The sequence below is a fragment of the Patiria miniata genome, unplaced genomic scaffold, assembly GCF_015706575.1.
Source record: "Patiria miniata isolate m_02_andy unplaced genomic scaffold, ASM1570657v1 HiC_scaffold_19, whole genome shotgun sequence".
NCBI lineage: Eukaryota > Metazoa > Echinodermata > Asteroidea > Valvatida > Asterinidae > Patiria > Patiria miniata.
The window spans coordinates 12,561,938-12,579,574 of NW_024037057.1; the positions used below are offsets into that span (position 1 = coordinate 12,561,938).

At 40.2% G+C, this 17,637-nt stretch overlaps 1 protein-coding gene across 1 annotated transcript in view; it reads left to right on the forward strand.

Moving 5' to 3' along the window:
• Window positions 1–17,637, forward strand: part of LOC119725828 — a 54,855-nt gene that overhangs the window by 24,721 nt on the left and 12,497 nt on the right. Inside the window, exons 13-21 of the mRNA XM_038197416.1 lie at window positions 194–529; window positions 1,854–2,180; window positions 8,897–9,226; window positions 9,792–10,127; window positions 10,866–11,204; window positions 11,537–11,821; window positions 12,846–13,121; window positions 14,626–14,853; window positions 17,312–17,413. Of these exons, the coding sequence (XP_038053344.1) occupies window positions 194–529; window positions 1,854–2,180; window positions 8,897–9,226; window positions 9,792–10,127; window positions 10,866–11,204; window positions 11,537–11,821; window positions 12,846–13,121; window positions 14,626–14,853; window positions 17,312–17,413 (2,559 nt within the window). The remainder of the gene's footprint in view (window positions 1–193; window positions 530–1,853; window positions 2,181–8,896; window positions 9,227–9,791; window positions 10,128–10,865; window positions 11,205–11,536; window positions 11,822–12,845; window positions 13,122–14,625; window positions 14,854–17,311; window positions 17,414–17,637) is intronic.

The window sequence follows — 17,637 nt, forward strand, 5'->3', positions numbered from 1 at the left end:
TTTATGGGGGTTTGGGATCTGTTTTTTTTTTACCAACCCTGCAATATTTACTTATTAATAGCACACATTTGTGAGAGGCACTGCAGTGAAGGGTTTAATGAGATCTCGATAATTTTTGTAATGATCAAACAGTGAAAAAGTCGTTAACGGTTCTATAGTTGGTATCAAACGTATTTTTTTTTCTCTCATCTAGTTTCAGTGCGCCTTGTGAATGGCAGCACGCCTTATGAAGGTACAGTGGAAGTTTACTACGACGACCAATGGGGTACAGTCTGTGGCGATGGTTGGAGCATTGAAGAGGCCAACGTCATCTGTCGTCAGCTCGGCTACCCTTCTGCATCCCAGGCTTGGCAGAATGCTGCCTTCGGTCAAGGACCGGGACCTATTTTCCTAGACAGCGTTGCATGTAGTGGCAGTGAGTCCGGCATTGAGCAATGTGAGCACAGTGGATGGTTCAGTCATGACTGCAGTCATAGCCAAGATGCCGGAGTGACTTGTGGTGAATCACTCGACAGAAAGGCTCCACTTGGTGAGCTCATTGTATAGACGGTTATAACATGGAGGATCACCCATGATGGTTATAAACAGACGAGGTTCTCTGTTCTAAAGGGCTAATGTATTTCTTACATTTTCTAGGTCTACGGAGAAGCACCATTTCTCCCACTTCAACCATTGGACCTCAAATGATGACCACAGCAACTTATTGGAAAGAAACACCCTAATATGTTGCCTTCAGAATATATCAATGCCCCTAAAGCCCACCGCACCCAAGAGCTACGTGCTGAGCTAAAAGTCTCTTGAGGCCGTTTGCTCAACACGTAGCTCAGGTTCGCCGCACACGGTGAGGCGAAAGAAATCAAACGGGAGAAACTGGCCTCACGGCCTCGCGAGGCAGAAATCGCAACAAAAATTCACCGCACTCTGAGAGACTTTTTGCTCAGCATTTGACTCTCATGTGCGTCGCCGGTGGGTTTAACCCTCGGAGCAGCTTATCAAAAAAATCTCACCTTGGAACCACGTGGAGAATTTTATCACCACATGTGTTTATAGGTCAATATCCCTGGCATGCCTGTACTTGCACAAGATATAGGTCATTCACATGGCCAGGGATTGTTTACAACCTGGCGGCACGAGGGGTTGACACAAAGGGATCGGCGGCACTTAGGGCTGGCCACTAAGATCTGGAATAACTGCATAAAAGGCATGGAGCGCCATCTTGACTTCTGTCTTTCAACACTCCTTACTCCGGAGTGGCTAGGGTCTGGCCAATGGGAGTCTACAGGCTTCTGGTATATAGTAGGGGTAAGGATTACATGGAAGCTTGGCCTAATTGGCCCATTGGAAAAAAAATATGCCCATATATGGAAAATGTGGACTATAAAACCTACCGTCGGGCTGCTCGGAGTGTTAAGGGCAGAGATGTGGATGGTCTCAGTCTTACATGTTGAAATTCCGTAATTACCGTTTTGCCAAGACGTGAATGACAACCCTTTATAATTAAATGCATGTACATTAAACCTTTTCTTGATCAGAGAGCCTTCTGTGCCGCCTCCAATTTACACCAATGTGCAACGGAAATTACTGCCACAAGTTAAATATCTACAAATTCAAAATCAAACAGTATCATGCGCCGATGTTAAACTAAAAAAAATACTATAGATGGAATTGTTTTGGTCGGGGGGATATGTAAACCAATGTGTTACGTTAAACGTGGTATTTTGTTCTCACAATCACTCGGCACAGCACTGAGTATACAGACTGAGTGTTAACAAACACATCGGTTACGGGCAAAACCCAATATTGAATGTACAAATCATTGGTTTCTTTAACATCTTGCTGTGTTTGCATTATAGTTTCACTTCGTTTGGCTGGTAGAAACCGTACTCCTTATGAGGGACGAGTGGAAGTTTATGACAAATGCCTTTGGGGTAATGTGTATAGCAATGAATGGAGCATTCAGGAGGCCAACGTTGTCTGTCGACAACTCGGATACCCGTCTGCATCTCAAGCGTGGACGGAGAGTCCCTTCGGACGTCGAGGAACAGGTCCCGCGCTTCTAACCAGTGTTTCATGTTATGGTAATGAATCCGCTGTAGAAGACTGTCAACTCGGCTTCGACCTTGAAGATATCTACTGGTATTCCTCTAGCGCTGTAACTTGCGATCCTACAGCCTCTCCTGGTACGTTATGTTTTGTTTCCATTTTCAGCGTTGGTTGCCGGTTTAAAGCACTTAAATTAATAATTAAATTTAATTTAAAGCATGCTTTTAAACGTATTTTAGCTCTAAATTGATGCCTATGGAGTTGACAGTAAAGCTGGTTTGGTAATAATACCAAACGTTGATTATGGGCATTGTTATATGCTGTTCGATATTCGACATTCGCATACGTTTGTTATGCGAACAAGAGCAATTTCTAAGTCAGTTAGGCTTTGTACACCGAATGTGGGTGTTTTCATTCGACATTGGATAGTCGACATTCGTTCACATTTGAACACTCAAATTCGCTGCACAAATGTGTTTGCATGTAGAATATACAATATCATGTTAAAGGCGTAAATGATCACACACATAAAGTGTATCCAATTCCAATACTACAAACTTTCAATCCAAAGAATAGTTTCCAAAATGTAACAGGGCGAAGTGTCATCTCATATTTCGAGAGAAAAAGATGCACACGTGAATTTATATCACGACACACGAATTCGTCCACTGCACTCTTCATTTCCAAAAATCAGCTATGACTGATGGTTGGAAATCACCCTCATTTTATACTGAATTTTTCCAAATTATAGCAAGCCAGAAGGACTTATTTCACAGGATGGTAAGTACCAGTACGATATTTAATCAAAGTGAGCTTTCTTATTTTAATTCGGTACCTTATTTTTTTGGTGAATGCAAATGATGATCCTATAAAAATACCTTTAAAAGCCTTTAAAACACGTACTATTCACTGCACAACATACGTATACACAGAGCACCTACCTATAATATCAGACAAAACGTAGTTAAAACGTCGAATATCGAAAATCGAACCAAGAACGGAAAAGTTGCCAAAGCTGTTGATTGGTCAGTAGCTGTCAGATGACCTTATACTGGACCAGCCAAAGTGGAATTTTACACTTAATTGGACGGCATTTTTGGTAATAGCAGGCAACCATGTCAGATCAATCAGTCATAGGATGGGGAAGGAAATGTAGGTGAATGCCACCTTTGACTTTAGCCCTAAAGGCCATTTTTAAGGTCAAAGATCAAATAAGATCAAAACGTGTATTTCTTTAGATTTTGGAAGAATTTGGACATCAATTATTGTATGCATTTATAAGAAAATACCTATATTTTATTGTAGGTGTACTCCGGAGTTGTAATTAAGTTACTTTAAAATATTGCACCTCCATGTTTGACGTTACACTGTAAAAAAGTGGGTTTTTTTACATGAAACACATATAACCATACACCGTCGTATTAATTTGAAATTAATTGACACTTGGCATTTTAGTCGTGTCGGTCATTATTCTGCCTGTTTGTATCTGTATTTTGGTATTTGGATGGCAGTTCTGGAAAATAAAGTGTTTTACCTAATGTCTTCAGGTATCTATAGTATTGCATAGGCCAGCTGGGTTGCAGCAGTCAGTGGCATTACACCTGCAGGAAAGCGTGCACCTCAGATTCCCTTATGCAGAAGCAAGTTTATCAGGTTTCTCTGCCCATCAATATGATTAGGTTATATTCATCATCATCATACTTCATCTGGAATGGAAAACTCAGTATGGATGAAACAATATTTCTTCGTCATCTTTTCCTTGAGATCTCATGTGATGTGCAATGATGTAATGCAAAACCTGTCTCTGGCTTGTTCATTGTAATGTGCATAAGTAGGAGCGTGCATAGTCGAAGTGCCTTGGGATTTATTTGGAACAAAAGCGTCATCAATGAACTCAGCATATGCATGAACATATGGTGCTGGAGTTTCCCTTCCGTTACGTATCTTGTAAGTCGAATAGGCTCTCCACCTGGCGTCCCGTTCTGTTGACCACAGACTGAAGGTTTGATTGTCGGAGGGCTTCTTGTCAAAATTTTTGATGAGATCTTGTACATTCAGAATATCTGTCAGTTGTCCTACTGCGGTACAAGGTTCTTCTGATTAGCTGCCACTATACCAACACATTTTGGGCAAGTTGTTTCACTTCCACATCGTGTTCGTAACCATCCTCAACCAGGCAGCTGAAAACAGCCGATTTGATGTGCCACAGATCTAGCTTCATACATGATATAGTGTCCTCTCAAATCAGGGTTGTAGGCTTTGCCATCAAACATGATCTCTGTATTGTTGGGCTGCATACACACCTGCTTCTAGTCCAAATCAAGACCAGCAATTTCAATCTGTTGACCAATTTTCATCTGTTTACAAATGGTTTCAAGAAGTTGAAGCAGAGAATGGAATTTTGCCATATGAGAAAATAGGTTTTTTTGTACTCGGATGACTGCGCTTTTGGCGGCACGCGAAAGACAAGCCCCGGCAGAAAGGCAACCCCCTGCAACATCCTCAGGGCTTCAGTTGGCTTTGGCAAACCCTCGCCAATGAAACATCTCTTGGAGCAACGTAGACTACGAGTGTGGTTGAGAACTACGTACTCCCTTCGCTACCCTGTAATCAAGTCCTTGTGCAATTCACCTCCTCCTATTTCTTTCCGTCTATCTACTCCAGTTCCTGTGACGATGGGGAACCGGTGACGTGGCAGGTCATGGGTGTAGCCAAAAGCCTAAAGTATGTAGGTGGTATAAGCAAGATTGTAGTTGCGAAGTGGAACTGGGACAAATGCTTCCTTTGGTCATACTCACATGACTGAGAATGGACCTGGTAAGGGAGAGCATGCAATTTTCTAGGAGCCTAGAAATGTGGACTAACCAAAGCATGTACTGCATCCAGACAGACATCCCTTTCAGTGGTCAAATTTTCAAGACTTTACTCTTCGCATCAGTAAGCGTGCAAACACTTCTTGATGAGATTATGTTTGTTCAATTGGTTCAGTAGGGAATGAATGTGTCATCCTTGGGTGACAACTTCGCTCCTCCACTCGGTGGCCTGAACAAGTGTAACAGACACCCACATCAACCTAAAACCTGCCGGCATAAAGAGCTTAGCCAGCTGGAAGGCCTTGTAGCTGACCACCCCATCTGGTGTATTTCTGCTACAATGGTCTCCATACTTTTGTGGACACAAAGAGACAGCGGAGGAAGAATCCTCCTGCGTCAACTAAAATCCGCATTTCATCTACCCGACTTGTTGTCGATGATGTGGAACAAGATTCGGTCTCCAGATTCACCAGGAAGGCCACCGCAGCCAGGAAGTAATCCTTTCATTAAATTAGTTCATTTATACAAATAATTGTCTCTCTACCTCTCTAAAGGGAGTGAATACTCACTTCCAATGGGACAGTGATATCTTTAAGCCACTACAGAATGGTTGAGACGCAATCAAGACGTCATCAAAGCCTGCATCTCACTGATCTTGACTACGCGCACAATCTGGCCTTCACGGCTCATCAACTGTGTGATGCTCAAGACTTGTAGTTTACATCCCTCGAGAATGCTGCAGCCAATGTCGGCATGTTTCTTAATGCAAAGAAGACTGAGTACATGACCATCAATGAGGATGAGAGCCAGCACCCAATATACTCCAACGGCTGCACACAACTTAAAGAAAGCAGTGACTTCCGGTACCTTGGGTCCTATGTTGCAGACAGTAAGAAGAACTTCTTCACTCGCAAAGGAAAAGCTTGGCTTGTCTGTAACAAGCTTCATAACATCTGGCAATCAAGTATAGCACAATCAATAAAGCTGGCCTTCTTCAGAGCCTGTGTAGAGAGCATTCTTGTCTATAGAGCCGAAACCTGGACCACGAAGAAAGAACTTCAAGATCGCTTGATGGCATATACACCAGGCTTCTTCTCATGAGGGTGCATCTCATGGCGTGCGCACAGGACTAAAGAACAGATTTACGGAGACATTCCACCCATCTCTGCTATTGTTGCTCAACAACGAGTACGCTTTGCTGACCACTGCTACCGTGTCGTAGACCAGGTCATATCTGTAGTATTATGTTGGAGACTTCCATGCCCTAATAGAGGACGAAGACCTTTCTGTCACAGATGTTCCTTATTTTTTTAATTACCCTTTCCCCAATTTGTTTTGAACATACCTAAAACCCTCCGAGCAGCTTATCAAAATATCACACCGTGGAACCACGTGGAGAATTGTATTACCACATGTGTTTATAGGTCAATAACCCTGGCATGCCTGTACATGCACAAGATATAGGTCATTCACATGGCCAGGGATTGTTTACAACTTTTCTGGGATCTGGGCGGCACGAGGGGTTGACAGTAAAGGGATCGGCGCTCTTAGGGTTGGCCGCTAAGATCTCCAATTACAGCACAAAGGCATTAGGCGCCATCTTGGCTTCTGTCTTTCAACACTCCTTACTCCGGAGTGGCTAGGGTCTGGCCAATGGGAGTCTACAGGCTTGCGGCGTATAGTAGGGGTGAGGATTACATGGAAGCTTGGCCTTTTAGGCCCATTGAAAAAAAGAATGACCATTTTTGGAATTCTGGTCTATTAAACTGCCGTCGCGCTGCTCGGAGGGTTAATTAAGGAAAATGGTTGTTTCCAAAAGTTTACTTACCTGGACTATTCCATTATTCCTCCTCTCCATCTTTTATTTGGCCATGACTTGTTCTTCCATTACTTTTACCTGTTTTTCACATGTTGTTCTTATGTTCAGTGACAGTCTCCAAATAGTTTCCTTACTTATTTAAGAGTACTAGTTATGTAACTTTTAAGTATGCAGAAGATGGCAATAAAGCTAGCAGCATGCAACAGGCTGCACACACACTGACTATATTTGTTTATTTCAGTTAGGAGACATTGTTATAAATGAGGTTAGATATTCATGATATTACACAAGAGGGTTATTTGTAGTTTTCTAGGAAAGCCACTTTGATAGTTGTGAAGGGTAGTACTTGTTTATTGAGTGTTCAGTGTGAGAGCGCGCGCCTTGCCGAGGGTAGCCACTTCACCAATTTTGATCTTTTGCAAAGTCTGCGCTTCGGCCAACACATTATTTAGGTGTTGGAGCCAGTAGTGTTCTTTTTCAACACGAAAAAAAGTAAAGCTTGACGAAAGTCGTCAAGACAGACCGTTGGCAATCTGCAATTTCCAGCTCTTGGCTCTGATCTTTGCAAGATTGCCTCGCACATAGAGTAGCAGTGGTACAGATACCCAACCTGCGAGATCAAGACACCATTTCTGAAGAAACTCGTAAGTTTAATTTCTGGTTATTTCACTTGAGTTTATCGTAATTTAAATTTAAACAAAGTACTGATGTAGTCTCAGCCCCACCAGAAACTGGCAGAAGCCCTGGGCATAGAACTTCCATCAGATGTACATGTATGCATGGCGTGCAACAAAACCTGACACCACCAGTACCTGGCAACACCATCATCTACATTTGTATATTTGAGTCTTGTATCATTTACTTATTTTTTTAATTAACAACCAGAAGTTCTAAGTTTTCTGTTGTGGGTAATTGAAAGAGTGAAAGTAAGAGAAACTCTTGAAAATGTGTAAATTGAGAAGAAACAAAAACCCTTCAAAATACTTGTAATTTAATTTCCTGAAAATATTACAAGACAGATTTTATCAAACAGAGGAATTACTTCAGTTGATTGATTTAATTTATCATTAGAAATTTAATACGACTTTGGAGGAAATATATCTCCTGTGAATGCGTACATATAATTATTTGTAAATAAATTGTAAATTTTGTAATATAGTAAAGAAACTTCAGTTCTCCCCGCCTCTTCATTTTAACAATTTTGCCCGGTATTGACACTTTCAACTACATTGACGTGATTGGCAGAGACACCCAATGTGAAGTTGAAGACCATCCGTACATAACGAGGGATAAAGACACCTGGCGTAGCGTTGTGAACGAGATCTCAGTTGCGACCACTATATGATGATGAGAATGGTTGATACATAGGAAACATACAGTCTGCACATTATATTGGCGATACCAGGGTCTAATTTGCAGGAGATAACACTCAATGGAGATAACACTCCATGGGTTTGGTGATCGTTGTATACAATACAAGGTGTTCTCTCCAATTTTACTGAGTGGGGATGGGGGGGGTGCCCCTGTGCCCCTCTCCTAGTAACATGCACATGTACACCAATCATACTGTACAAAGTAATATAAAGGATAAAAACAAGCGTTTTACAAAAACAAAAATCATTGCTTTATGTTATACAATAACATTTGTTTTAACATAAGGTTTGTGTATTGCATGTGTAGAATGCAGAAAAACAATCATATAGAAAGTCGTGACACACAAACAACATCAATATCCACATTTGCATAAAATCACACTTCTGTTACGGTTTTCTAATGCAATACAGTTGTGTTTTGAAATACAAGTTTGTTAGTTAATTGTATGAGCTGAGAATGCCTTATTGATTTGAAAATAATTTCAATGGATAGATTCGTCATTAGATAAAAATTGCTATATAATTCTAGAATACCAAATTTGACCTCATTGGACCTTCGTGACCTTTGAAATCCCAAATTAACGATAGCACCCACCCACATCTTGTTGGTTGGTTCAAATAATTGATCTAGCATGGGTGCCAGCTATTACCAAAATATGCCGTGATTTTTTCTTTTCTAGAGGACTTCCGCATTTGGCTGTCCTACTATTATCACATTGACCATCCGTCATCGGGTTACCGAAGAAACATTAAGGTGCCTGCTGAAACGTCAGCATCTGGACGGTCAAAACGCCCATGTTGAGGCCCATTCCTACACTTTCATTTGAGTTTTTGGTTTTTGTTTGCAGTTGCAGTGCGTCTTGTTGACGGAAGCACCCCAAATGAAGGCAGAGTGGAATTGTACTACAAGTGCCAATGGGGCACAATCTGCGATGATGGATGGAGCATCGAGGAAGCCAACGTCATCTGTCGACAGCTGGGCTACCCTTCTGCCTCCGGGGCCTGGCAGAATGCTGCCTTCGGTCTAGGATCAGGGCCGATTTTCCTGGACAGTGTTGCATGTAATGGCAAGGAGTCAAGCATTGAGCAATGTGATCACAGAGGATGGTTCAACCATTACTGCACAGCTCACAGCAACGATGTAGGAGTGACTTGTAATGTTCCCTCCAATTTTTGTGGTACCTATATTTTGGTTACGTTTTTGCATTATGTTTTACTGAACTTAATGTTTTGTTTTTGTATTTTTTTCCCCATAGAAAAACATTTTTAAAAAATGCTACCACCACCCCTGCTCTGACACCCCAAAGCAATTATACTGGTATTAATATTCGCAAGTGCACGAAATACGTACAGAACCTGCTTAGTTACGGGTGTATTTGTACACTATTCTGTAATACAGTGTAAATAATCGTCGAGTTTGAACAGTGCCCCCATTGAAAGTCTGGTACGAGCAAATTTAGCAAATGAAAGTTTTGAGTTTTTTTCTGGAGTTAGTGTTGTTATATATAAAACGATAATTGTAATGAAAAAAGAAAACCAAGATGTTCAATAAGTTTTACAGATATTGTCTCAGGTTCTTAGAGAGAAATTGTTTCTCTCCAATTACGAACAAATCATGTAATGCTCACCTGAACGTATTTTGAATAATTTACTTGGACCAAAGTCCCATTGTGTGATGTTGAATATGTTGTGAGCCTAAGTTTTAACCGTCTTTGTTGCATAATTTTCAATTATATTTAACAGTCGTGCGTCTTGTCAATGGTAATACGCCACATGAAGGCAGAGTCGAGGTCTACTATGAAGACCAGTGGGGTACAATCTGTGGCAATGGTTGGAGCATTGAAGATGCCAACGTCATCTGTCGTCAGCTCGGCTACCCTTCTGCATCCCAGGCTTGGCAGAATGCTGCCTTCGGTCAAGGATCTGGACCTATTTTCCTAGACAGTGTTGCATGTAGTGGCAGTGAGTCAAGCATTGATCAATGTGAGCACAGTGGGTGGGTCAATCAAAGCTGCAGTCATGGTCAAGATGCTGGAGTGACTTGTGGTGAAATATACACAAGTTCAACCCCTCCGTCAAGTAAGTTTAAGTTTATGGTATGGCAATTACCATTCTAAAGCGATACTAACTTTCCTTAAAATGTAAAATGTGTATTTAAAGTATCCTGCATATTTTTTTTTTTCACTGGAAAATATTCAAAGCACTTAAAGAACAATTCAATATAAATTGAGAAGTCGGACACTTTGATCAGCCATATCAACCAATCAGTCAAAACATACATGTAAATATAAAATGTGTTAACATTCGAATTATTGTGTATGGAAGGGGGTCTCCGAAAAGCATGAGCTTGTCGAATGGAGGCCCCACTTTGTGAAGTTAACAAAGACCAACTACGGTTACAAGGGTAAAGACAAAAGTAAAAAAAAAATGGTACAGAGCAAGTAATACGAATTAACATTATGACTATTTCGTGTTATAAAAGGAGATTATACTACCAAATATTTGTTAATTAATTGGGTTGGAATAATGATACATTTACGTACATTTTTAAGAGAAGGATTAAGATAATTCCACAGCTTGGACCCATGTAAAACAGTTATGTAGGCGTAACCATCTTGTCTCTACCTAAAGATAAAACGTTGCCTTTGTCAATTAAACATATATTGTTTTAACATTTTCCCACCATGAATAAAAACATTTTGTGTGGTATTTTCACTTCATAAGGTGGTATGTTTTCTTTCTGAAAAAGTTAATCCCATGACATCTTTCGCCGCCACAAGTTCATCATTGATTATTGTATTCATGATTTTACCTCAGTTTTAGTGCGTCTTGTTAATGGGAACGCCCCCAACGAAGGTAGAGTGGAGGTGTTTCATACATGCTTCTGGGGAACCATTTGCAACAACGGATGGGACATTGAGGACGCCAACGTCATCTGTCGACAGCTCGGCTACCCTTCTGCTTCTCAAGCTTGGCGGTATGGTCGCTTCGGTCGAGGAACAGGACTGATCTTTTTGAGAAACGTTGCCTGTGTTGGAACTGAATCGAGCATTGAACAGTGTAGGAACGATGGGTGGTTTAACAGTGGATGTAGACACCATTATGATGTTGGGGTGAGGTGTAACACAGCATCCAACTTTACCTTACCTCCGTCAGGTGAGTGGCCATTACCGCTCACGAACAACGAGTATACCCAGACAATTGGCTACTGTTCATATCAAATTGGGTAAGGGCAATTGGGGGCTGTCACAATGTAACCATGCACAACTCCACAGATCTAGAACTGTTACGGCGCCTGTCAAGGAAGGAATGGATGACTCTAATCACAAGACCTGTCGCAACGACAGAAGCGAAACTTTCGTAATGACATAAACGCAATAACTGCCACAAACAGCAAAGGTAATTTATAGAAAACAACTTAACAACAAACTGACCACTATTATCTTGAAGTTAATCTGTTTTTTTTTAACCCTTTATTTGTTTTCTAGATAACCAACCGCCAGTCGTGACCTGTCCTGCAAATGTAACGGTCGAGACTAAAGCCGGCCAGAATCTCGTTACAGTGACTCTGCCTGACTCTGTTGTTTCTGCCTATGACGACTCTGGGACGTTCACAATAACTATCAATTTAGAGGGCTCGCCACATTATTACAGTTATGACGTCGGCGATGACGTCACGCTGAGTCTGGCAAGGTCTCCGCATTTATTCCACTACACTGCTATGGATGATGCTTACAACAGAGCAACATGCGATGTGTACATCACTGTTGTGGGTATGTAACTTTCATGAGTTAGAGCTCTTTTTAGTTAATTTCTTTTTTTAACCTGCACTCTAGCACTTCACACGTGTGTAGTCTCCCCACCTGCAGTGTGTTGTTCTTCTCATCGAAGAAGTTTGCACTTTTCGGATGAAAGGAAGGAAGATTGAAGTTTAACGGAGAATTTGATATATACAAAGGAATAGTTTCTAACTGTTCGATCGTTGCAGAATATTCTGAATCTTTCGTGATTGGCCTATTTCCAAACCGACAATGATTTGTCAAACTTTCCTGCAAACATATTGAAAAATTGAGATTGGTATTACATATTTAAGATTGGTTTGAAATGAATAATACCTACGTTCTCCAGACGATGAACAGTTGATACACAGATTAACAAACGAGTACAGGGGACCCCCATAACCCATTCATGCAAAACAGAGCTGTATATGTTACAGCTCTGGATATGTGTTCTTTAACCAGTCCGATGGGAATTTAATTTCAATGTAATGTGTAATACACATTGTATTAAAATCGCTCAACCGACACTCTGTAATGATTCTCTTTATTAATGTGTAAATCACATTGGAACGGTAACAACAACAAAAATGGTAAACATCTTCTTCATTCATGCATCATCATGATGACTTGATGAGTTGAGCCCAACTGTCCCTGTCGAGCATAGTGTTGGAAAGAGATGGACCACTCAGACCAGTTTCTAGCTCGATGGATGTTTTCAGAGTCATGTTGGGACGAACTTTTCGTCGAGGGGCAAATATAATCTGCTGTATCTCTAGTTTGCATGCATGGATTGTAATCCAATTTTGACTGTGATAATACACAGTTCAAACAACATACTCCATCAACATGAAATGCTAATGGATACTTTTTGGGAAATTTAAAGATGTCTGCATGCACAACTCTTTTGTGGTCACCCTGTACATTTAAGAACGCTTAAGTAGGACAAACTATTTACATTTAATTTTGAATGTTATGTTACCAAATGTTATTACTCTATGCGCATTTTTGAATACCTCAGATAACGAGCCTCCTGAGATCTACGATTGCCCGGATGACGTCAGCATTCCTGTCATGTCATCAACCAATCAGGTGCCTTACAGCTGGATACCGCCAACATTCTCTGATAACTCAAATGCTGACGTCGATGTGGAATTTACTTGCCGGGCAACTACAGCTCGTGAATGCAACCAAGCTGGTGACGGGGCCTTCTCGGCAGGGGTTGCCACGGTGATGTACAAAGGAAGAGATCAATCAGGAAATGAGAACATTTGTCAATTCACTGTTACTGTTACAGGTTTGTATGTTAAATTTTGTATAATCTTAAATTGATATTAAATTGATATTCATCGGGCCCATTTAATATAGGGTCCATGCAATAAACTTATCTGAGAAACACATTTTGTGCAACTTGCTACTCCTGTTAAATATATGAAAAATACTTGACATCCATTTTTGGTTGATTTTATTGCACTTCTTTAAACATTAAGAAAATTCCACGCTTTTCTGGACAACTGATGGCGCTGTTGCTGTGATGTCAATTTACGAAGCACAGTTCTTTTTGGGTGTTTTGTGATCAAATTGTAAACCCAAAGTTTGCTCATTGAAAACATTTGTTGGAAAGGTTTGATCATTGGTTTACTGCCATGTATTGACACAGCAATTAATCACAAGACCAAAGAAAATCTTGGCAGCATAATATCCAACATTAAAGCAACTTTATGTGCTAAAATAACTTTAATTTCTGCCCGGTGTCATATGAAAATCCAACTCCTTTGAAAATCCAACCCCTTTCCCCTATTATTGGTGAATCCCTCACACGTGACAAGTCACCCTCTTATAAAGGGTGGATAAAAAAACGAAACCGAGATATTATTGCTAATTGGAACAGATGTAGGGCACATGTGAATCAAAGGGAGATATCCTCTTTTAGGGTTGAATATCCTCTTTAAAATGACTCCCTGATCATGTTCTTACATTCACAGTTGACTGAGCAGTGACCAGTTATATGAAAGGGCCTATTTAGAGGCTCTCGCCACTTGTTATGGTGAAATCTCTTTTTTTTCCACCTGCCTTGATTGGCAGTCATAGCTATTCACTCTTTGACAAATGAAGCCACAAAAAACACAATAGAAAAGTGGCGCAAGCTTCTAAATAGTTACTTCTATAAAACTGGTCACTGCTCAGTCGACCGTGAATGTAATGACATGATCAGGGTGTCATTTTAAAGAAGAGATTAAACCCTACCAGAGGACATCTCCTTTTGATTCACATGTGCCCTAATTCTGTTCAAATTAGATATAATATCTTGGTTTCGTGTTTTTTTATCCACCCTGTATATAGGCCAATAAATAGGCTATTATTATACTTACGCTTGCGCAATACAACCAAAAAATCCATATCTCAGATATTCACGCTACAACGGCACGAAAACACAATTTGGCTCATGAATATAGAAATATGCATTAGAATATATCACTAAAAGGCACGAAAATACCCTTCAAAATGGCAAAACGAAAATTTTATATAAGGCTACATGGATCACAAAGATAAATGTTGAAGGATTGCCTTTAACAATTACATTGCATGGCCATTTAAAATTCCCTAAGCACGACTGCCTTTTTTAATTCAAAGTTCCTCAAAACATGTATAATACTCTTGCCCTAAACCCAAATATCTTTCTTAATATATCGGAGCTTTTCATATTCTCACCTTGAGTCTCTCTGAAATATTTTAGCCCGCTGCCCCAAACAGTCTTCATCATAGTGTAGCCTTTTTGCTTTGGTTTTGTTAATCCATAGTTGTAGCCATTGTCTGCCCAGCAAACGTTAACGTCTTGGCCGATCCCGGTTCGCCGGCAGCTAGTGTCCACTGGCTAGAACCAGCTCTGACTGGTTTTGAAGGACCTGCGAATTTTACTTCCAGTTCTGATCCTGGTGATGAATTTTCTATTGGATCTCACATTGTTACCTACAAGCAATGGTTTGAAAGTTTTACCTTGGAGTGTTCATTCGCTGTGACAGTCGAGGGTGAGTATAACAGTTTGATGCATTTGCATTTGTACAGACTTTTCTTCTCACTGTTTTTGTTAATATCAAGGAGGAGAATTTTGTTTGGATCAAACGCGAATATTGTTCCCTGTCTTTAAAATGCCCAAGAAATGATGTAGAGTTTTGTATCCAACATAAGAGCAATGACTTGATGTCTCCAAAAAACAAAACTCAATAGTTTTTCCAAAACAAAATAATAATGACAATAATATGTTGTCTTGTTCATTTGATCGCATCTATTTATTACTGTTAATTGTTTCAAAGTCAGTGGTAATTATCGAACCAGTAGGTTCAAAATTTAACCACTTCACAGTTGTAAATTTGAATAAAAGACAAAGGGATATTCGTATAAACTTGTGATGTAGATCTTGCATGTTCGTCACAAAGAATCCAAGACGCTCAGCCGGCACTCTGCAATGAGTCTCTTTATAAATGATGTAAATCACATTGGAACGGTTGAAAAACACATTGGCATTTATAATCTTTTGTATCTCTGGTTGGTATGCATGGATTGTTATCCAATTTTGACTGTGATAATGCACAAGAGAGTACAAACAACATGATCCATCAACATGAAATGCTGATGTTGGATACTTTTTGAGAAATTTAAAGATGTCTGCTTGCACAACTCTTTTGTGGTCACCCTTTAAATTTAAGAACGATTAAGCAGGACAAACTATGTACATGTTCATTTCGAATGTTATGTTACCAACTGTTTTTATTCTATGCGCATGTTTAAATACCTCAGATAACCAACCTCCTGAGATCTACGATTGCCCGGATGACGTCATCATTCCTGTCATGTCAGCAACCGATCAGGTGCCTTACAGCTGGATACCGCCAACATTCTCTGATAACTCAAATGCTGACGTCGATGTGGAATTAACTTGCCAGGCAACTACACCTCGTGAATGCAACCAAACTGGTGATGGGGCCTTTTCGGCAGGGGTTACCACGGTGATGTACAAAGGAAGAGATAAATCTGGAAATGTGAACATTTGTCAATTCACTGTTACTGTTACAGGTTTGTATATTAACGTTGTTTAATTTCCAATTGATATTCTGTAACGGCGACCCAAAGAGGCATGTGAGAGTAAACAATAAAGACTACCTCTAGAGCTCCATCTGTGGTTTGACTGCAACCCAAATACTATATCTATTGTGGCTTAAAGCAGGTTAAGACTTAAGCTGAACAAAGTAAGCTCTGAATTGTTTTTGAGACATTATTCTGACCTGAGAACTGGTGTAATCCACTATGGATTACTGTGGCCAAAGCGCCCTCTATATATTTTAAAGGTGCAATTTGGACAATAATATAATCAAATTGTGTAACAATATTCATCGGGCTCACTAAAGGGCCATGCAATGATTGATTTTAGGAACACATTTTGTGCAACCTTCTACTCCTCTTAAATGTATGAAAACTGCTTGACATCCCTTTATGGTTCATCAAAAAAAAAGGTGCACTTCTTTCAACATTTAAAAATGCTCCACGCTTTTCTTGACAACCGATGGCGCTGTTGCTATGATGTCATTTTACGAAGAAACTGTTCATTTTGGGGGGTTCGTGAACCCGAAAGTTTCTCGTTCAAAACATTTATTGGAAAGGTTTGTTCATTAGCTTACTGCCGTAAACTGACACATCAATGAATCACGAAGAAAGACAATGTACGTTAGCAAAATATCCGAAATTCTATCAAAGCACAACTGCTTTCTATCTCAAATTTCATTGAAACCTCTATAATCTTTGCCCTAGGTCCAAACGTGTTTCTTATTTTTTCAGGGTCTTTCATATCTGCATGTAAAACTTTTTCGAAACAAATTATATTTTCAAACAAAGTCTCTCTGAATACCATTTTTCCTCGCTCCACCTTCCAACCCCCCCCCCAAATTAAATCCTCATTCTAGTTCAGTCTTTTTGTATTCTGGTTATTCCATAGTTGTAGCCATTGACTGCCCAGCAAACGTTAACGTCTTTGCCTATCCCGGTTCGCCGGCAGCCAGAGTCCACTGGCTAGAACCAGCTCTGACTGGTTTTAAAGGGCCTACAAATTTTACCTCCAGTTCTGATCCTGGTGATGAATTTTATATTGGACCTCACAATGTTACCTACAAGCAGTCGTTTGACAGGTTTTTCCTAACGTGCTCATTCGCTGTGACAGTCGAGGGTGAGTTATGTGTTTGATGCATTTTGTCTGGTTTAAAATGGAAAATATTGCTCACTGTCTTAACATTTCCAATATTTAATGTTTCGTTTTCACCAGAAACAAAACTTAATAGGTTCATCTCGCAGTAGCTATGTTTTTGTTTCGTTATAAATATCCAAACAATAGATTCAATAATTAAGCGCTTAACATATGTCATTTTGATAAAAGGAAAGGACATGTTCTTATATATACTTGTGATGTAGATTTTGCATGCTCGTAACAAAATACAGGTCAGTGCGCGTCGGAAACAGTGAATGAACTCACGTGGCCTGTGACGTCAGCAGGGTCATTGGCCGAGTCTGTACAGAGATGTCCACTTATGACAATGAATGGTATGAATTCTTTTTATTTACATGTATTGTTCGATATACCCCTGGCCACCCATTCGATGAAAACATATATGTCCTATGTGTTGTTGCACACACTTATATGCTGCGTCGATTTAAGATGTCAACCGGGAGGACACGGATCATTGTACGCTCTTGGTGGCCCCTTTAAAAGACGAAACATTGTGCTAGCTCTTATACAGGGCAACGGTTCCATGACAACTATATAT